This window comes from Epargyreus clarus, unplaced genomic scaffold (genome assembly GCF_041222505.1).
Source record: "Epargyreus clarus isolate Ecla_fem2 unplaced genomic scaffold, WU_Ecla_fem_2.2 ptg000027l, whole genome shotgun sequence".
Classification (NCBI taxonomy): Eukaryota; Metazoa; Arthropoda; class Insecta; order Lepidoptera; family Hesperiidae; genus Epargyreus; species Epargyreus clarus.
The window spans coordinates 2,989,944-3,012,895 of NW_027332234.1; the positions used below are offsets into that span (position 1 = coordinate 2,989,944).

At 37.0% G+C, this 22,952-nt stretch overlaps 1 protein-coding gene across 1 annotated transcript in view; it reads left to right on the top strand.

Annotated features, from left to right (window-relative positions):
* Positions 1 to 22,952, top strand: part of Drgx (Dorsal root ganglia homeobox) — a 73,451-nt gene extending 50,499 nt beyond the window's left edge. The window contains exons 9-10 of the mRNA XM_073088987.1: positions 21,744 to 21,883; positions 22,343 to 22,952. Coding sequence (XP_072945088.1) covers positions 21,744 to 21,883; positions 22,343 to 22,572 — 370 coding nt within the window. The 3' untranslated portion in view covers positions 22,573 to 22,952. The remainder of the gene's footprint in view (positions 1 to 21,743; positions 21,884 to 22,342) is intronic.

Genomic DNA, 22,952 nt, shown 5'->3' on the forward strand with positions numbered 1-22,952 from the left:
ACGCAAATAATACGTCATAGTAGCTATTATTATTATTGTAATATTGTGTAAAAGTTGTTTACCAATACATTTTCTCTTTTTGAGGCGCGCCTGAAGAAGTCAAAAATAGTTATCACATCTCTTTGGCGTCATCATCGATTTAGTCCACAAATTGGTACAGTAATTGATTGGCGGGTCTGCGCGTGCGACGTCCGTTGAAATTTAAATAATACTCGTTAAATTAGTCGCTGTAAATGTATTACTATTGGGGCTAAGGGACTAAGGTCGCTGACCTCATAAATAGTATTGAGATGAAAAATGTGACGTCAATAAGGTTATTTGCCAATAAGGAAGCGCGTTTCAATAAATTTTGACTTTATGGTGTGCCGTGTGGTATTTCTGTTTCTTCTTTATACCAGAAGAACATGTAGGTACTAGAGAATCGTCTATCGGGATTCATCTTAAAATCTTTATATTATTTGACCCTTGTACCAGAAACACGTTTGTTAACGTTCTTTGTTTCTTCTCCAATGTACCTAAAATAGTTACAAGCAAACCTGATGTGTTCCGATAGGTAAAAACTCAAAGTAAATAATTATAGAAATAAGGAATAATATTTTAAATAGATTAGAATGATCGTACTTAGTGGAGATTTCGCTTGAAAAAGAAAATGATTTTCAATTCATTAATAATAATTCTATCCGATTTTTGCCTACACTTTGGTAGGCAAAAATCGGCATGACAGATATGTTTAAATCTTAGATAGGAAAAAAATGGGAAGATTAATTACTAATAATGGACATAAGCCGGTTTCTATTTAGGTTTTTTTGATATTTTAAACCTTACAAACTGTCAAGTTTCTATCCCAAGTATAAACTTATAAGTACCGCGAAATGTAATTACCGAAGTACTTGCAGTCGCCCGACAAAGTAATTGGTTGACTATTTAAGTCAATTTAGTCCTCGTTAATATCGTTAATGAAACGGAGTACTTAGTTGATACGCACTTCGATGCACTACTGCGAAATTGTTACATTAATTCGTTTGGAGTAACAATGAACCAATTTTGTTCTATCGTGCTGTAAAGCACATTTTCGTGATTTTCCTAATGCTTGGAGTGTCAAAGATGTTCATACTCTCGCGCATGTAACTATCAATTTTGTCCTATTATAGAGTTTTTAGTAAACCTAACAATGAGGCATTTCGACATCTTCAAGGACTGTAATTTGTTTATGATTAGTTTTAAGTAGAACTGTATTCATATTTGGAATTGTTATAATGCATATTTATAATATAGAAGTAGCAAACGAGCATATTTGATGATAAGTTGCCACTGTTGCTCTTACATATATAATCAAGCCCCGATAACATAAGGTTCATATGTTCGTACACCTGAGGACTAAAGTAAAACGCCCGTAGGTATCCCTCACCCAGGGCCGGATTTAAGGGAGGGCAACCGGGGCGGCAGCCCCGGGGCCTCCACAAAAGAGGGGCCCCCACAATAGAGACTTCGGATTTTTTTTTAATTCCGACTAGTAAACACTAGTAAAATAAATATCTTTTCCTTTGATATTTTTTTTCACTGTTTTACCTTTATGTACAGTACTTTGTACAAACATGAATACTAGAAGAATTTACGTGCGTTCACAATAAAATATTTATTGAAAAACTCAACTGAAAATATTGTTCATTTTATTCGGAAAATAATTTGGGGCCAGGGGGCCTCCACTCCTTCGTTGCTCCAAGGCCTCTAGACCTCTAAATCCGGCCCTGCCCTCACCACTTTAAAACAAGAACATAACAGCGCTCAACTCTGCTGTTATTAGACAGAAATAGGTGTGACTGTGGTAGCTCCCCGGTCGAACTGTACTGTCTCTACCACATCTCTAAAAATACATAAAATACTTTTCTGTATCATCACGGTCTTTAATATCCTTGAAAATCGTCACACAATAAGAAATCCGAGCGAATTTCATTCAGCATTTAATACGCGTATGACTAGTTAGGTCAAGAAACAACACAATCAAACGAACAATACCAGTCGCAAAGAGGTTACAGAGGAGATGTCATCGCACAATAATAAGAGCGGCTCGGTGTTCATTAGTGGCATTAATTAATGCTTAATTGGGCCAAATAGAGTATCAATTTAGCGGACGCCAATTGGATCATGCATCCCGCCACAGAGTAACGTAACATACACATACATACAACTACATACATGTATCATTGTAATATAATAGTCGGAAATGTTAATATCGGGACGGTAACTGAATACAGAATGTATTGTTAAAAAAATATTAAAAAATGTAGTGTAACACCAACTATTTTAACTACTGGGCATAAGTCTCCTTCCAGAATTTGTCAGTTTTAAGGAAGGAGATAGTCTAAAAGCCGTAAGCCACAAGCAATCGTAGGAAATTGACCTAAATCGTTCCTATATTTTAATGAGACCCGTATGCTGCAGTGGAACTGTAAAGGTGTAACCATCATGAATCGCCACAACTATTTTTCCGTATAATAAGTAATGCTAAAGTTTAAAGGGTGTGATAAAACGTAGATAAGGATTAAAAAATATGAAAACGACCAACTTCAGCCGGGCACCCTGTTATGCTTGGCATAGGTTACTTTCCATACTGGTAGTGACTTCTTAAAATCAGTTGGGCTACATACTAAGTTATTGCTTCTATTAAAGCAAAGACCACCAAGCCGTCCAAACATGGTTTGTTAACAAGTAAATAAATAATTATAACCCAAACATCATAAAAACCATAACCCCACAACTAATCAACGAAAATAAATCAATGACTGTATCAAAAACCATTTGAAGAGATTTCAATCAACGCCACTGAACTCGGACAATAGGGCGGGATCACACTAGCCGTAAATAATCGCGGCTACCCGTAGCGCGCTTAAAAAAGCGGAAAGCGAAACGGGGGACAGTGTCGCCCTCTACGCAATGGGCGATCACTTAACGCTAAATTGAGCCGAATCTGCTGGATAAACAAAACGCTAACGACACGCGACTGCGCTGCGCTCGTGTATTCATGCCAAATGTACCGTAATTGGATCTTGGATTTCCTGGGCGATTGTCGAGTCATTTATGTATTGAGTTTACTAGGAATAGATAGGCGAGTTCAAGTAATATTTAACGACACTGAAGACTTTCGTTTGCATAGCTGGTTTTCAATTAGAGCTCTTTTTGGAATCTTTCTTTTAATTTAACACTTTAAATTTAAGTAATTCTATATGAAAAATATTACATTAGTTAGTTTTCTTTTTAAAATCAGGCTCTAAGATATTATGATATCATTTTAACATACAAATGTATTTAGATATTAAATCTTTTAAGAGGCTTGCAAGAATATTCAAATTTATAATACCTCCTATACCTTGTTTTAGATGGCACCTTATCTGCACTTTACTCATGATTGTCCCATTATTGCTCCATTCGTCTCTTGCTTACCGTTCATAAAAATGAGCTCTATTGTCCAAATATTTTTGTTATCGTCCGAGGTGGTAGCGGTCAATAGCGCTATAATAGCGCGCCCCGCTGTGTGGCGCGTCGCGAACTAATGCGACCGCTCACTGCGCGCGCGTGCCTCCCGTATGGTCACACCTTTATGTTATACTAGCTGTACTTGCGACTTTGTTCGTGTAGATTTTGAAAGAGGAACATTTGTATTTGGCTTTTTTGGGGAGTAAATAAGAATCTGCATGGCTACAAACCTTTTTAAGCCACCATTCTGACCCAATCCGCATTAAATATGGTGAAAATGGTGAGATAAAGAAAGAGTTACTATCATAACAAAAACAAATTTAAATATTTTATTTATGCCAGTTACTAAAGAGTAATATTAAGGTTGAATTTTGCCTGAAAATACAACAGATATCTATATTTTATGGTCTCATTTTTTGTTACTGAAGAACAATGCGACGTTTTATGTGTTTCCCAAAAATTAACTAATTTTAGTCTCATAATATTTTCATTATTTCGACACAATTCTACAAATCAACGCTCGTCCTAACCACTCTAAACATACCATAAAAGAGATTAGCAACGCCTGCATACAATAGCACAGAAGCATTTAAAACGACCATAAAAAATAAATCAAGTGAACACAAATCGGCGGCGATTGAGTGGTAACGTGACCTTTTTATGGTAACCCTTCGATGACCGCCCCATGCGGGCAGCGTCGCATTAAAGGGTTATTTCTATCCCGTTACATTCACACGCCTACGGGTTTATTTTGAGTCTGATTAGAAATCATTTTCATCTGTAAAAAAATCATTAGGTAGTAACAAAAGTTATCCCTGTAGTTCCGGGACTAGAATAGGGCTACGGTATCCCCTGCCTGTCGTAAGAGGCGACTAAATGTGGAATATGTGTGGTCGCATACCGTCGTATACACCAGACGGTGTGGCGAGCGTCAAGCTCACCTGGGCGGAGCCCGACAGGGCAACGCGCTAAGAGGACTCCGGTTGCGTTCCTTTGGAGATACCGGAGCCTTCAACGCAGCGCAGAGGACGGCCACCGGGGGGGTTTTAGTGCGGTAAAAATCCCACATAACTCGGCGTCGCTCCCACGTTGTCGGGTACCTTTTGAAGGTTTCCTCCTCGACAAAAAAAAAAAAGGTAGTAACAAAAGTACGGAAACATTAAAGGCGTCTCCATGAAAGGATACTTATGAAATATTTTTTTACAATACCTTAATTAATCCGGGTCTGAGTAATTTCAGTGCAAACTAAAAATAAAATAGAAGGAAAAGGTGCTCTATATCTAGTATTACATAGATTTATTGTGTCTCTTAATGTGGTTAATATCGTAGATATATGTTATTAAAATTGAGATCTAAAAATCTAGAAAATAAATTTATCTTTCGTTCCAACATTTAAAAATAATCTTATTAACGACGTAGGTAAAATCATTTTATTTAACAGTAACTTTTAATATCTCAAGAGCATTAATCATCAAAAAGTTTAATAACCAAATCAAACTTACAAACACAATTTATTGAGAATTATTTTATACCAAACGCTCAAAGGTTAGAACGTCCACACAAAAAACAGTCTAGAACAGCTAATTCCTAACTTTTCATTCGATTGGGCCGGCCTCGTTAAAGCGGAGCGCTAACGAAACTAACGACAGTAACGGAACGTAACGACGTAACGACGTTACGTTCGTTTGTTGTCCGTGTCCGCCGGAACTCTTTCGACACCAGCGATGCAATTTGCGTCTCAACTACTCGGTGTTAGAATCCAATTTGCTTTGGAGGTTCCGAGGGGATTAAGTTAGGGGTGGTTTGCGCTGTATAAGTATTTGCTGGCGTTGATGACTTTTGCGCGTAGAAGAAGTAGTTTCTTGATATTGTCTAGTTAGTCAATGCTTTTGTTGTTGTCTGTGGTAAAAATAGATCGTAGATAGGTGGGTCTAGCCTAAAGAATAAAGCTAATGATGACATTGTATAATATATCATTGTTTTAAAAAGATTATCTTTTATAAACAATTAATGTAGTCGAAATGATGTGCACAAGAAAACAATACATTTAAAAGGAAATTTCAGTTGAGATTTTACTTATAATTATTTATAACAATTTCATTACATGTGAAAAAAAAATTAATTAAAACAAACAAAAAAGATAACTTAAGCCTTCAATTATCTTTTAAAAAATGTCGTCAACTACATAGTTATTATGACAGCTTATTCTGAAGATATTACACATAATTTTAATATCACGTAGAATATTGCAATTGAGTAAATGAAAGGCGGGCAGTACAAATTGTGTGCGGGGGAGACGGCGAAAGTTGTAAGTTGATCAGCATAATTTTTATTAGGTAAATCATTCTAAGGGAGTGGTGGAGGGAAGTTTGCGTGGCCACCCGCTAGGGTCACCACGTTGTTGCGAGACTTGGGACTTTTAATTGAATGTTACAAGGAAATTGAACTAGAATTGGATTTTGGTTTATTATTTATATGTACAGTTGAAGTATAATTTTAATTTTAGTTAGTGCAAGTTTATTGATATGTAATACGAATGAGGTTAATTTATTTTAAACATTTTATGAAGAATGGTATTGTAACACATATTGAGCTTATTTATGATACTTTATTTACTAATAAATATTGCTATACCGGCAAGCTAGTGGACTCTTGAAGTAAACCCAATGTAGAAAGGAGACCCATGCCCAGTTGTGGGATAACAATGGATTATCATTATTAATACAATTGTGATGTACATAATTTATTTTTGAATAATTTTATCACTTGCAAAAATACAACTAAGTAACATAAAAAATATAACCTTTTTAAATAAAGCTGTCCACAAATATAAAACAATCATGGCCACCACAAGACGGCATTGCGATGCAAATTGTGGGGAATGATAGAGATATTCCACACGAATTACTTGCTAAATTTTAATTTCTTATTTGGATCAGACGCGATTAACTAACTTAGTTATTCGACTTTGATTCTTTTGATAGATGGCGGTAGTTTGTAAGTGTTATAACTTGTGCGAAGTTAGCATACTGATATTCAATATCGGGATTATAACGCACTTTTAGTTTGTAACTGAGTCATTGTAAAATAGTAAGAGATCAATGAACTTTTGTAATTGGGGCAAATATATTTTTGATTGTGATGAAAGATCACATGATGAGAGATGTCAATTGATTATGTTTTTGCATTTGAAAGTTCGTTCTCGCGTTTCGTTGGAAGCGTGTGAATGCCGGCAGACTTACATATGAGGCGACCACGTTAGTCCTCAGGAATGGACGGGATACAGATAAAATTTGTGCTGTATGAAATTAGTTACAGATCTCCATAGCCAGCAGTTGTTACTTACTCGTGGATTGCTTGCTTGTATGCTATTTGGAACTTATAGAAAAAGAGTTGTTCTACTGAAGATTTTAGAAGTGTTAGCAAATATAACACATTTAAGTCACTTCAAAGCTAAATACAAATTGGATTTTGAATACCAACATATAAGCAGACAGGTACATAGCGTATATTGGATTTTTCTCGTACATTTAGGTAAGCAGAAGAGTGGGAGCAAACAAGCAAATGTTGAAGACACGCTCGCGAGGACGACGTCAAAGGCACGAGCGATTCCTTCCAAATTGCATTTACGCGTCCCACGGGCGCGGCCTTATCGAGTTTGCTCTCAAAGAGCCGCCATTTTTAAAACTTCCATCGACTCAGGTAGAGGATCGGCTCGGCAATTGTGGTTCCGCTTTGTTCCGTACCTCCTTTATAGGGTTGACGAAGTTACCGAGTTTCGGCGTTCGAATAATTTGTGTTCCCGGCCGCGCGATGCGATTACACGAGTTTCGCCGGAATCCGATCCACCAGTTTCCAGAATCGAATTCCAGTGAACCGCTTCGGATCGCTGCGAGCGAGAACTTCGTTTGTCCCGATTATAATAACGTCGCCGATCGCGACGGAATTAAACGAACGAGGTTGTCAAAGGGAATCGGCATGCAAATCGCTCCAGACTCGGCCGCCGGCGTCCCGCGCCCGTTAATAAGTACAGAACTCATGTTTAATTCGTAAGCTTTATTCGCATGTAAATAGCAAATAAAGAAAACTCATAATCCGCGTAACGCATCGGGCGGGCAGCGCAAAATGAGCTCATTTCTATTCCGCGCAAACAATTCCGTAACTCGCCGAAACTCATAAAATCATCCGCGGAATACACTTTTATTAAACGAAAACAGAGGCAACGCGGTCCGTGCATAAGTTAACATAGCATTCCACTCCTTGTTAAAAGATAAATTAGAACGTTCGCGTCGGACGTGCAAATGTATTCGCGGATCCAATCTCGCGCTCCCCGAGGCGCGCTCGTAATTGCTTAAGAGAAAAATCCAAATGAGAAATGAAAAGGGAATCCCTTTTCAGAGGGAAAATTATATAATTGAATATCTTTTTCGTAAGTATTATGAGGTATAAAATATGATAATTGAGTTTTTGCTTACCGTGAGCGGGACGATGCCGCTCCGCAGCGAACGGTCTCACAGTCACATTAGAGTAGATCTGCTTTCGCAGTCCGACTTCATTAGTATAATAATATTTCAACTAAGCTGTAGAGAATAATTTTACTGTATAAAATAATTTCTGAACACATTTTAGATAAATTTACTTTATACGTCTACCTCTCGTAGCATTAACCTTCTAGGCATTTACTAGAACAATTTATATCAGTAGTCATTTTTTCTACAGTCAAAAATGCTATTCAATTTCCTTCTAAGATTGTGATTGATTAAACTATTAACAGTTGAGTCGTCCTCTTAATAAAAATGGCATCAACAAGCAACCTGGGTGCATTGACCGGAGGTCTGTGACCGACTTTGCAAATCATTTTATCATATAGAATTATGCGGCTTTGCTCCCGTGCAAACAAAGTTTTCTAATATTTTCATAGGATTTCCGAATATTTTCGGGATACAGAGAAACCTATGTTACTTTATTCCACTGAAAATCTTCTAAAAATCTATTAAATTGTTTCTAACATTCACTTGCACGAAAAATATCTGCCTTACTTACATTTCTTAGATAAAAATTGTTACATAAAAATTAAATCGGATTTTTATGCAATTTTTAGACACGTCTCTACATATCTTTATTCATTCAATTGTTAATTTACCTACACAGTACTTACGAAATCGACTGATTACCAATAAAATTTACTTTTGACATTATTTGTAAACACAAACCAGCCTAAGCTCCGCCACAAAGAGCCAATCGTAGTATTCTACGTTGGAAAAACGGAATAAGATTTCCCGTGTCGTGCCCGTCCCCCGGTCGTTAGCAATCAGAGTATTTGTGTCGTAACGTCGTTAGGTGACTGTCGCGACGGATCGTGACTCGATTTCTTATGCCTTTGCCGAATTCCCGCCCTGTTCGAGATAATGTCTTTTGAATCTCTGATATTCGATCCCTGGGTTGGAGTTGCGAACTGATTTGATGAAAGTTATTAAGGTTAATTTATCGAAAGTTTTGTGAGGTCTTCGACATGATATTCAAATTGGGTTACGTTTCAGTGAATGGACTGTAACAACTTCTCTTCCGTTATTATTTTATTGAATAATAAGTATCTATAAGAAATTACTACTACAAAAAATGTTATTTGTAAACCACAGTTGTCATTATAAGCATATTCGTTATCAAATGAATTATGCATTGTACCACTGCTGGTCAAGAGTCCTTTCTGTCACCATAATTAAAAAAATCGGTGATGTGTGCTTAGAGTTTGATCCCCAAACCTTTGACGTGAGAGCCGCACTGCTTCTTTAACAAATAGATAATACTTTTATAAAACAAAATCAACCAATATTTTTAGTAAAAACCTTTATTAGAACTATAATCACATCATAATTCTCACTAAAGCTTACACACCACAATTTTGAGTTCAACACAATCCTGAAACAACACACTTGATAATATTACAAGAAGATTTAGGTTACCTAATCTTACAACCCCTTTAAGCGGTATCTAGATCGCATCGGGGGCGTGGCAACACACCCCACCGATATTACCCACGTTTATAAATAATAGGCCCCAGGTACGATGCAGGAGCAATTTCTTCCATGAATTATTCAAGAGAGTCCGCCAGTAAGCGTGTTACGATTTTTCATAATAGCTCCTTTTTGATGTTACTAGATACGCCTCGCCATTTATCTTCCCCGTTATGCAGTTTAGTTATTTTATGTATTCCGGGAAGGAGGATGGAAATTGTCTTGAGGGAAATAATATTTGTACGTAGTTGTTTTGGTTGGCACAATGATAGTGGGTTTAAGGTTGCTTCATATGTATGTGTTTGTTTCTTTTGCTGTTCCTGATTTACAAATTTGACTTATAAGGTTTTATTGACATTAAATTATATGATATTAATTGTAAATTCCAAAATTATGAATGAAAGTCACACTTTTAGTCCGATATCTGTATTATGATATGTCTTATAGAGTCTACCACAAATAGACTCTACTCTTAGAAGATCTGTTAGAAGTTAGGCTACTGCAACTATACAGTATACTTCGGATTTTTTTTTGTATATTATTGAAGTAGGAAATCTTGATTGCAGTCCGTCTGCCCAACCATTTTTTACAAACTCTATGTAGAACGGTTACCACTTCTAAGGACTATAGCCGAATCATACGTATTGTAACTTAGCCATCAGTTACTTTGACTTTCTTCGAACATTTGCCATCGGTCAAATAAGTATCACAGCCACATTTTTCAATTAAAATTGTATTCAAAACGATACACCAACTTTAACAAAAGCTCATCTAATAAGTGTCATTGAAGCCAAATTTATACAAATGACACTTATTAAATTAAAACCAACAAGCAACGGATCATAATTCGTCATAATTGTGTCGAGTTGATATGGTAATAACCCCCATGTAAGGAGTACATGGAATGCCATTCAATTCAGAACCCTTTCCGAGCCGCGCTCTAATTAATACAATTTGAGCGCGTAATTAGAGGACACACGTGTGACGTGGCAACTAGTGATGTGACTATCGACTCAACAGATCACTGTTTGCAAATATGTCCATTGTATTTATAATCGACGATACATTGGTTGATTTGGAAGGCCAGTATGTTTCGACAGGAAAGGTAACACCACTACAATCTAGTATGAAGCAGTTTTGCATTTCGGTGGAAACATGTGGACATCGGCTACATACATATAGGACAAGCAACTTGGCTTTTAGAAATGGTAACGCACCTGTGATCGGGTTCAGTGAGATTTGATGGACTTCAAACTTCAAACAATCTTATAACAATCTTATAAGAAATTGATCCTATTGTTGATAAGACCATTGATACTCATTTTGAGTTATAAGTATACTTTATTATAACTTCCTTATTAACTGTTTTTTTCTATTATACATATAAGCACAGATGACTTGAATGAAACTAACTAAATAACCTTTGTAATGTCAATCTGTACCCTTAATATGGGTTTTTATGTTTTTACAAAAATGACTGTTTTGGTATTTGTTTACGTATTTGCCCATACATCCAATCAGCGGATTGAAATATATGGGAAATACGTAAACAAAAACAAAAACGATTTTTGTCAAAACGTAAAAACACATACTAAGGGTACAATAAACACGTTTAAATCCACCCACCGATATTTCAACGCCACAAATATTTCACACAGTATCAACAATTCCCGCTATCCCCACATCTCTATTCCCGACAATTACACGACCCGACGCTGTTGTTTTTTCATCCCGGCTTTATTCGTCGCATTAATTTATGCCTTTTTTACGCAATAACGCTTAATTGGACTTTATTTATCACATTTAATTTTTCTAATTTGATCACTCGCGGTGTTTTCAATTGAAATTTATGACGCGTCGACGCGAGGAGTACCGAATTATTGTATCAATTTGAATGTGTATACGAACAAATGTGTTTCGATTGCTCCGAGATCGCTCGTGACTGTAATCGATATTAATCTGTTTTTTAGTTTGATGGATAGCTGGAGTTTTTAAAGTGAATACTATTTTAAAATATCGTTTTACAACGGTCTTAAATTGGATTGCAATTAAAGTGAACGCCTAGTATTTAGGTATTTAAGCTATGTTTTTTTATTAAAATGGATGCGTCATCTTGACATATACAACACAATACAAAAAAAAAATCCACAGTGCAATGTTCCGAGCTATCTTCCTACTTACTGCTATCTATCTTAATTCTTAACCGTAAATCTCTAAATTCAGACATCCAATAACATTAGAACAACCAGCTGCCCGTTATTTATTTAAAACTTATTTGAAGCCATTTTAAAAATTCTCACTCAATCCTGAAAACTTGGAAGTAATTTAGAGCACCTATGCGAAAACACCAAAACATTTAGAAGCTAACCCGCGAATCTTGTTGAAATAAAATCGATTCGATCTAATGGTGTCCCTCGGCCTCTCGCCGCAGCTTATAACAGAGCTAGGCGGATTTTTAAATACTTCAAACTCAGGAACATTTAGAGCACCTATACGAAAACACCAAAACATTCAGCAGCTAACCCGCGAATCTTGTTGAAATAAAATCGATTCGTTCTAATGGTGTCCCTCGGCCTCTCGCCGCGGCTTATAACAAAGTTAGGCGGATTTTTAAATACTTCAAAACTCAAGAACATTTAGAGCACCTATGTGAAAACACCAAAACATTCAGAAGCTAACCCGCGAATCTTGTTGAAATAAAATCGATTCGTTCTAATGGTGTCCCTCGGCCTCTCGCCGCGGCTTATAACAAAGCTAGGCGGATTTTTAAAGCAGCATAAGCAGTTTAAAGCCCGCTGGGAGGCGGTACATTAGCGGCGAGGATTCCGCAAATGTTATTATTTCCTTGCCCGGATTACCGAGGATTGACTGCTATGCCCTGCTTTCTATACGCCACTGTCTTAGCTGACTTTAATGTGATTTTATTTATTTCATTTTATAATTGACGTGTATTTAATTATATTAACTCCTTATTGTTTACGATTTGAAGTCTTATGTTCAATTGTTTCTTTATAAGTTTACCTTATAACGTGAACATACATATTATAGATTACGAACATACCTCGATGACTAAAGCATAAAGTTGAGAGAAGAACTTTCTTGTAAAACATTATAATAGATATACTTATGTGTATATTCCGAGTCGTGAAACGAATATGATAAAAATATGGTTCAATTTTTTAAAGATTTGTACGTAACAGGCCAATATTAGTTGGTAGTAGTATTACACTCTATTACACAAGTGCGTGAGTTACTCGGGACCACACATACCATTCCATGATATGCCAGAAACTTTACTATATTATATCGATACTATATTATGTGACATTACAATCAAATCACAGAATTAGATATTTTTGAACAATAATCACCACCATTTCGCAAGGTGTTCCGTGTGTGGAAATCAACTTTCATGGTTTTTCAAGTCTAATATTATTATATCTAGACATACAATATCCTTATATAAATAACACAGGAAGATTTAGATAATTCAACAGCATTTTTATAGTCATTTCTCAAAAAAAAAAATTGCTACACATATAATTCCGTCTCCATGAAAAAGCAAGTATGCCGAAATGGTCATCTTTTCATATAAAATTCTATTTTGGTGAGACACAAGAAGTTTTACAGGCACCATTTTACGTGTCCATGAAAAAACAAGAGGCCTGAAATGGCACAAGATTTGCTTATTCATACAGGCTCGGCGCATTACCCGATTACCTACAAACTCTGCGTAGTAGTTTTATTATTTTTATAACACACGGGAAGACAACGGAACGATATCGCGACGTTTTCAAATATTTTGCGTTGCTAATAAGCAAATGCTTTACAACAGGCAGTTATTAGACATTACGAATAAATGCTACGATTTTATTCTTGTGTCGTATCTTGTAGATATACTACACTTGTAAAAGGACGTGAATAATATACCAATTTTGGCCAACAAAAATAAAAATGGTCTTTGCTTTATTTTCATTCACATATCAACGTGTATTTAACTTTCTAGACTGATTATGATTATTATCGAATAAAATATGGTACTCACATATCTGCTTACCAGATTACTTTCATCAAATAAGACACCCAGAAATAGTAGCAAGGCATTTGTTTATTTATATGAACGCAGCGCATTACCTGATTACATACTCGTACTATGTATTCTACTACACCGCAAAATCTTGTATTTATAGGACACGGGACGATGACGGGACGTGGTTTAAGGGGTCATAGAAATTAGGATTATTTTTTCTTAGATAGTATTATGTTAACATATAAAAATAAACATATATACCTATATTTACGTGTAACATGTGTAAATCATTTCTAAATTATAGCCAGGAAGTTTAAGTACTTATATTTTCCATGTTTATTGATAATGTCCTCTAATTTTAGTTTCTTCGCATTATTTACTTTAATGAATTGTGGTTTAGAGGATGAGGATTATTACGCTTAAATAATACTTAATTTATTAAGGTATAATACATAATTTAATAATCTAGAGCATGTTCGGTTTGACATTGACCTCAGGTAGAGTTCTGCTATATAAGTGCACAGTCGATAACTTATATAAATTGGTGACAGTGACTGCTTAACATCAAATGGACTGTATGTTCATTTAATAATATAAAGATCCTGTGGTTTCAACTCAAATTTCGTAAGTATAAACAAAAACTATTTGTTTATCATATGTGTCAATTTAGCGTAATAGAAATATTATTTTTATTTTTCATACCGACGTAACGTTACCTTACCATACGTTCTAAACTAACCCCACGCCGCCGCGTAATTCCACAAATGGCTGTAACTCGAGCTCCACGGTTTAAAATTGAAATTTATATGCACGCATTATACATGAGGCGGGATTATGGCGGGCTCAAAGAAATGATTGTGGGGTCCACCGGGAGACCTGATAGTTGTAGCCCGTAAGAGATAGTAATGCGAGTGGATTAGACGATGTTGCGACGGTACATTGGTCTTGACGTCGGTAGACGTATGGTGATAGTTTGGGACATTTGGACCCAAGGCGGGAATGTCTGAGGATATCTAGAAGTCAAGAATGACTCGGTTACAAATCTTAACGAATATAATTGAAGTTTCTGCTGGTTCACTATTGTTAAAATTAAGCTTTGTAATTTGCATGATACCAAAATTGTTGGGCATCTACAAGTTTCTCTGTACAAATGTGGAAGGCCTATACCTTAGAATGGTTCGGTGTAGTGGCCAGCCAACGTCAGTATCTTACGCTGAAAGATCAGGGCTAGATATCAAGCACACTTTATTTTTCAAAATTTGTCCCTAATAATTTTAATCGAATGTAAAGTCATAATGATTTTGTTCTTCATGTTTTCAAATACCTAGTGTTAAGCGTTGTTGTGTTTCTCTCTAAATGTTAAAGGAGACTTATTTATCCGAGACATTCCAGCTTAGTCCTCAAGAGTAGCAATGCGTCTACAGCTACGTCAACCTTAGGTTGAAATTAAATCTTATCTGGGGTTACAAATACCCATGGACGATAGTAGCTACATACATTTCATTCCTACGTTAATATTTAAAGAATATATGCATAAAACCATTCAATCGCTAAGATTCTGTAGTAGTAGTAACGACGGTAGTAGGTTCTACATCACCCCCTGTCCGTACAGACTTACAGAGATAGTAAGCTGAGTGAACAGGACAGCGTCGTAAACCACATCACTACATTGGATGTGACACGTGTATCTAATATTTCTAAGGTTATATTACAGTTTATGGTAAGTGCTCTACGCTTTCTAGTATTATCGGTTCCATAGTATGTACTATGGAGGAGTAAACGCAATCCTTAACGCAATTTACGTGGATTTTTAAAGTCGCTAGAGCCCTTTGTGGTTCAGTGGAGACACTAAACCTAGTTGAGTCTTATAATAGCAGTCTAATGATGCTGGGTTCTGGTTTGAAAGATATGGTAAGGACGAGACTTACACAGGATGTTCGAACTTAGTAGGATAGCGATGCAGCAGTGACTGACCTCTGGAACAAAGTTCAATATGAAAAATACAATATAAAACTACAATATAAAAAAGCCGTAATTTGTGCAAAGTTGTATAAAACGGAGACATTGTGTCACCTTTAAAGGAGAATTATATGAATATGTTTTATTAATTCGCTCAAAAGCATAAAGATAATATTTTAAAACTAAAAATGAATTATAATATCCTACAATTCAACCAAACAGTTAACTTCTTAGGTAACAAAAAGCTTAACGCAAAAACCTACCTCTAAAATCATAGCGTCGAGACTACAAAATAAAGAATTCTTAACGTTAAACAAAACACAATTCCAAATTCAGATCGGATTATCTTTTAAACGGGTAATTCTAAAGAAAAACTCGAAATTATTAGTATACCATTAATACAAAAGTTAAAAAACCGAGCGTCTGTGCGTAATTTCGTGAGAGCGGGGGACGATTATGGCTATTAAATATGCATTAACGAATTTTTCTCCTTAAAAGCTGAAAAAATGGCGTAAAGAGAAAATTGCCAATTAGGCCCACCCGCCTTCAGTACCTACTTTTCACTTAAAATTGAATTTGTTTCTTTAAAGTATACATAAAGTGGTGTTAGCGTAACATCCTCCATTTTGCCGGCGTTTAGTATCATGTGTTTAATTTATACGCGTACTTTGTAATAATAACAGTTCCTGGGATATTTGTGCCTGTTATTTTATTAAGTGAAAGGTTTTCATTTTAAAATGAAGCCATTTATTTATTGTAATGGTATATAACATGTAGGTATAATTACATAGTATGCTAAAATGAAATGAAATATACTTATTTTGTATAGGCCAACGGCGGCACTTACAAATTGTCAGTTACAATATTTTTCTTAAACTACTACCGGATCGGAACGCGACCTCTACTGTGAAGATCCGGTAAGAAACTCAGTGGGTTTGTCTTTTTTCTTTAATAATAATAATTCTCTTTTTTAAATGCCATCATTTTTACATATAATTAATAAAGCTGTTTAGCAAAACATTTTTTGACGTTTGTTTCGTCCTTTACAAGTCCTTTCGTAGAACTTCCGTTTTATTTTTAGATAATTCCAAATATAGATACAGGAGTATATTTGGAGGTATATAAAAGTTTACGATTTCGTGACTATTCCCGTATGGATATTAAATTGTGACCAAGGTGGAATAGATCACATTTTATAAGTAAAAGAAATTCAGTGTAACTTTTTTTTTATAATATAGGAGTAGTAGACGAACATGCAGTCCACCTGATGGTAAGTGGCTACTGCCGCCCATGGACATCTGTAATCAATCCCAGATAGGATTAGATATTCGTACCTCAGGTCGGCCACAGATGCGCCGCTACCCCTGAGGACAAAGCTGGAACGCCTCGGAAAAGTATGTCTCCGTTATCATGCCCTTTAAAACGGAACACAGCAGCGCCTAACACTGCTGTTATTAGGCAGAAATAGGTGTGGCGCCGGTGCCGCCGGTGTCGAACTGCAAAGGGTTCTACCACCTTTTAAACTTGCTTATCTATAATTATTTTTTGTAGTTTAAAAACTAACTCATTACAAACAGGTTCATATTATACTTCAAACTTAATATGAAGTAGAGCTAAATAATGCAAAAAGTTTAGAAAAGTCAATGAACCTAATTAACATATCTCAATCGTATCTTTGATCGAATTAACCATCATGAATTGCCTGACGCGACCTATGAATAAATGATCGAAATAGTTGTGTAACAGAATACACGCTCACAAATGAAAATTAATTATGCAACAGGATAAATTGACACTAATTCCTCGAGCGGTGTTACCGAGTTACTACGCTACTTAGAACGCTGAGTGGTACGGTAACACTCGTAACTGGATTGAGAAATGTATGGCGAATGCTCACGTACTTAGATCAAAATTAAGTAATATATGTATATCTGTATTGAGTTAGTGTCTATATTTTATATGTTATGTTTATTAGTGTACGCTAAAGTTCAATACAACGACTAATTGATTCCAATTATATCTATGTTAGTTCTACTGTAGCCTACGTAGGGGTGTGGTACAGAATTACCTGTTTCTGCTTCATAAAAGCAGTGTTAAGCTGTTCTGAGTTCTGGTTCGAAGAGTGTTTTTAAGACAAGAATACGACGCGTTAGGCAGGTCTAATCCATGGGCGGCACTGACCACTTTACATCTGGTGGTCCTCATGGTCAATCGCTAGCTCTGATGAAGTAAATTGCATGATCAGTAGCTACAAACACATATAAAATATGTTTAAAAAAAAAACTATTTAATTTTATTGCCCGAGTAATAATTATTTACTCTCAAAAGCTCTACATGTTTGAGAAGACATGTAATCATCTAAAGACTAACCTACTTACATTCTTAAAAATAAATATATTTTTTTAACAAATAGACGCCTAAATAGACCCCTATTAAAGCGTAACCACAAACTACTAACTACGAAGCTTTCAAGTAACATAAACATTTATCGGGTAACAGATTAAGTAAACACCTCCGCAGGTGTCGCGGGGGCGGGAAGGGGAGGGGGCTGCCCCCGCGCGCCATAATCAGTTAATTGCATGAATAATTGAACGAAGTCATTACCTACATACGGATATAGCGAATGCGGGCCTAATGACGGGAACTATCCTGGAAGTTTATTTAAAGAGGAATGACTGAAATAATTTTAATTTACAGATGCGTTTTTTGTAATTTTTTCTGAAAATTTCTACAGATCTGTTGGAATTTAAGATATAAACAATAAGTTAGACATAACCCTTGTTGCTCGACTTCGGAGACATAACCGCCACGTCTGTTTCTTCCGCTTTGAAGAGTCTGATAAAGGATGACTACTTATTTTCCAACTTAGTCCTCATGGGTAGCGATGCACCTGTGGCTGACTTCAGGATTTTAATTCTATCTAGTCTATATAGGAGTAGCAGACAAGCATGCAGTCCACCTGATGGTAAGTGGCTACTGCCGCCCATGAACATCTGTAACCAACCCCAGATAGGATTCGATATTCCTACCTGAGGTTGGCCACAGATGCGCCGTTACCCCTGAGGACTAAGCTGGACAGCCTCGGAAAAGTCTGTCTCCCTTACCACATCCTTTAAACCGGAACACATCAGCGCCTAAAACTGCTGTTATTAGGTAGAAATAGGTGTGGCGGTGGTACCGCCGGAGTCGAACCACAAAGGGTTCAACCACCTTCAAAACATGTAAAAACTATATCTAATACATAACTAATTACATTCATAAATAATTATATATCCTTACTTAAATATTATTACAATCATGAATATTCCACAGCACTCAATTCCGCTACTCGTAATCAAAATAATTATTAACGGTATTACGGGTTACATCAATTCTCTTTGTTGCTTCTTGTATTCAATTCGCTAGTTGAATATTCATATTAGTCGAGACTCCTCAAGGAGGACATTTTCCGAATGTCCCTCCCCCGCCCGCCCAAAACCAATTAATAGAGACGCGCTTTGTTAGACCGCCCGAACTGAAGGTTTGCCCTTACTGTAATGGAATTTTCAGTAACCTCTTCATACCTACGGGTTATAATAATAATAATAATATAATAACTTCAATATGCATAGGTAGGTATTGCATATTTCTCAGCGGAAATGGGAGTATACATTAAACATTTATGTTTGACAAGTAATCTATAGTTAAAGTCGAGTAAAGTGTAAGAAAGATAAGATTAGATAGTGGTAGAACTGTGTGGTTCAACTTCGGAGGCACCACCGCCACATTTGTTTCTGCCTAATAATGGCAGTGTTAGGCGCTGATGTGTTCCGGTTTGACGGGTGTGGTAAGGGAGACAGACTTTTCCGAGGCGTCCAGCTTAGTCCTCAGGGGTAGCGGCGCATCTGTGGCCGACCTCAGGTGGGACTATCTAATCCTATCTGGGGTTGATTACAGATGTCCATGGGCGGCAGTAGCCACTTACCATTAGGTGGAATGTGCTGAATAGTGCTGTGTTCTGGTATGAAGGGTACTACGTACCTCCCTGAGGCATTCTAACTTAGTCCTCAGGGAAAGCAACGCATTTGTGGCCGACCTCAGATGGGACTTTCTTTGCTGGGATCGATAACAGATGTCCATGGATGGCAGTGGAAATTTGTGGAAATAACTTAATAGTAATCTACCATCAGGTGAAATCACAATATACAATCTATACGACCTCCGTAAGATCTAACTACTTCTAAGAATAATAACCAGAAAAACTTGACCTGCCATTTAAAACTCATAGCGTGTAAGCGCAGTAGGTACTAAGTAGAAATACATTTTGTATAAAAGGTATAGTCAAAAGTATTCTACTAAAAGCTTGTCTACAAGCATTTGCGGTGACCATTGGCGTTGCCATCAATTATTAGCGCCTGTAATGAACGCAAATCCTTTGATTCCATTGAACGAGTGCCTAGGGGAATTCGTGGTGCAAGGGCGAGCGGAAAGCGGATCATTATAAGAAAAATTACTAGATTCATTTGGTTATGATAGAAAGTAAGGTTTCTTAAATAATGTTAGTGCATTAGCTAAAGCATACTTAATGTTAGTGTGTTTTTACGCGTGTGGGTATAGTCCGCGCCAAACTGCTAGTCCGCTCTGAAGTTGTTGCGAGCAAGTGTAGTCATAGAGTTTGCTATGGCGACGCGATTCATTTCTATATTCAGAGCGGACTAGCAGTTTTACGCGGACTATAAAGGCCGTGGAATTTCGACTAACTGGGGTGACTAAGTAAATCTACTTTCTTTGTAACTCCTTACTTAAGTCGTCGATTTTTAAGGGCTGATAGATCTTTGAATGAAGGGATAAATTTTGTTTCATTTTGGGCTTAATTTATTACCCATGGACTACAATGACTAAATAATTGTAAGAAGAGTAATTCTACGTTCTATATTCCTTCAGTCACATACGTGTTACTTCTACAGAACACATCCATCACATCAACAGAAATAAGTATTTACTTTAATTTTAAATATGTATTAGTCCGATCAATTGTCCGCGACAACTACCTTATCACTCTTGCCGTAATTGGCATATTTACATAAAATTAGTAAATCCGGAATTCCTTCCACATTTCACATTCCACATTCCTTTACCAGCTGTTTGGGCGCAATATTAAGTATAGAATATACCCTGTTATTCATAATCAATCTATTCAATTTTTGGTTACCAAAAATCGAAATTTAGCAATTTTTTGTAAAAAAGACTAATTGTTAAATGCTGATCTCAGATACGTAAACCCTGGATAGACTGATTAATAATAAATTACGAGGTTAAAATCAAATACAACAAAGTACAATATTAGACACCACCCGTTCCAACCCGCTCCCGCTACCTCTCGTCCCTCACTCCACCGTCGCGGTACATCAAGTATGCACTAAGGGAATGGCGGAGCGGCGCGACACCTCGGCCCCGTTCATTTCATTGTCTTCAATCTTCGCCTTGCCTGTGATGCGATGTAGTGTTTTGAATTTTGCACTACCCAGACGGCGCTTTGTATAAATATAAATGGATCTCGTGTTATTTAGGAGGTCTGTGAAATGGTAATGTTTTGTATACGTAATATGTTTATTAGATACATAAAGGATGTTATTTTTGCGATGTTGAAATACCGTTTCAAATTATACATTTACGTAGAAAATAAAGCTAACAAAACTCATCCGTAATATATGATAATTAAAATAAAGGAATAAAAATAAACAGATTCAATAAATAAGCAACCCTCCTTATGTTAAATGGAAACCCAATTTGTAACCTATGGGTTACGACGATAAATTTATCGTACCTAAAGTTGATCGAATTGCATCAAATGATTCTTATGTTGGATATCAAAAGATGGGATTTTACCGCACTAAAACCCCACCGGTGGCCGTCCTCAGCGCTTGGTGGAGAACTCCGGGATCTCCGATGGAACACAACCGGAGTCCTCCGATCGTGATGCCCCTGTCGGACCAGAGCCCGACGGCCAGGGCAGACCCTGGGAGAAGCAATTTACGCTCCTCCCGCACATGGTGTTTACGACGGTATGCGGCCACACACACCGCTGTCTTTCCTGGGGTTGCTTGCTAGACGGTTCGAACTCCCACTCTTGCCGTCCGCAACCCCGGAAACCGGCAAACAGGGGATACCGTAGACCTATTCTAGTCCCAGAACTACAGAGACAAGCTACAATTCTACCTACCCATACCTTCTTCATAGGTACAATCTTTTTTTTATTATATTCTAACCATATACATTTGTTACAGCACTGGCGCCTTCAGATCCTCGCCAGCGAGCGTATCAGACACTAACACTGCGCCACCGCCGCCGCTGTTCCTACCTCCACATCTGTCGCATCTCTCGCAGCATCTTAACCATCTGTCACAACCCTTCTTCCCTTTGAAAGGTATGCTGATTTTTTTCACTTCAGATAAAAAGGATAATTTAGATTAAATTAAAATATTGAAGAAATGTGACCAGCGCCATCTATCTATCAATACATATTCCTTTTTTATTAGATGAAAATAGCAAACAAGTTTGCATTCCACCAAATGATAAGTCACTGTCGCCCATTGATATCTGTCACAAATAGAACAGGAATTCAAACTAACCCTTATCTAAGATTCGATCATAGATGCCATAACTTAGGGATTAAGAATTTCGCCTCGTATTACCTAAGCCATGCATATCCCTCCACCAAAACTCAGGTTCTGCTTCACCCAAGTGTGAACCAAATAAGTGTGGCATTTGTATCTCTCCATCCGTGGGTCTACAACCTTTCGAATGTATACATCTATTTGTACAGTAAGTAAGTACGAGTACATATTGGTTAGTTAACATTGTTAAAACTTAATATTGTTTGCAGGTTGGGGAGCGCCTTGCCCCTGTTGCCCCAAGGAGGAGGCGCGGTCCTCCAGCGTGGCGGAGTTACGCCGCAAGGCTCACGAGCACTCCGCGGCGCTGTTGCACTCCCTCGCGAGCTTCCAGTCGCGAGCTCTGTTGCCACTGCCGCTGCAGCTGCCCCCCTTCCCGCTGTTGCCGCATGAGGCCCCGCCACCTCCCCCAACTTCGGACCCTTCGAAACATCTCGAGTGACGTCAAAACATCAAAGTTGGAGAAAAAGTTGTTAACTATCCAGAACATTCCAATTGATTCCTTAATCGCTAAGCTAAAACGCGTTGAAAATGTTCTACGAAGCATTTGATGTTACACATTGATATCATCATTACCTACTTATTACATACTCCATGTCAATGTAGTTATCTATTTTTTCTCCCGTGTCATAAAATCTATTACGGTATTGGAATTTTCAATATATTTATTAAAATATAAATGAATATTGCTACGAAGCCTAAAGGTAGCGTTACTTTTTACTAATAAACAGTATCAGATACTAGGTATTTAGTGGAATTTAGTTGTTTACTAAAAAATTACATTACGTTACGGGTGGCAATGATTGTTAACCCGTTGCACGT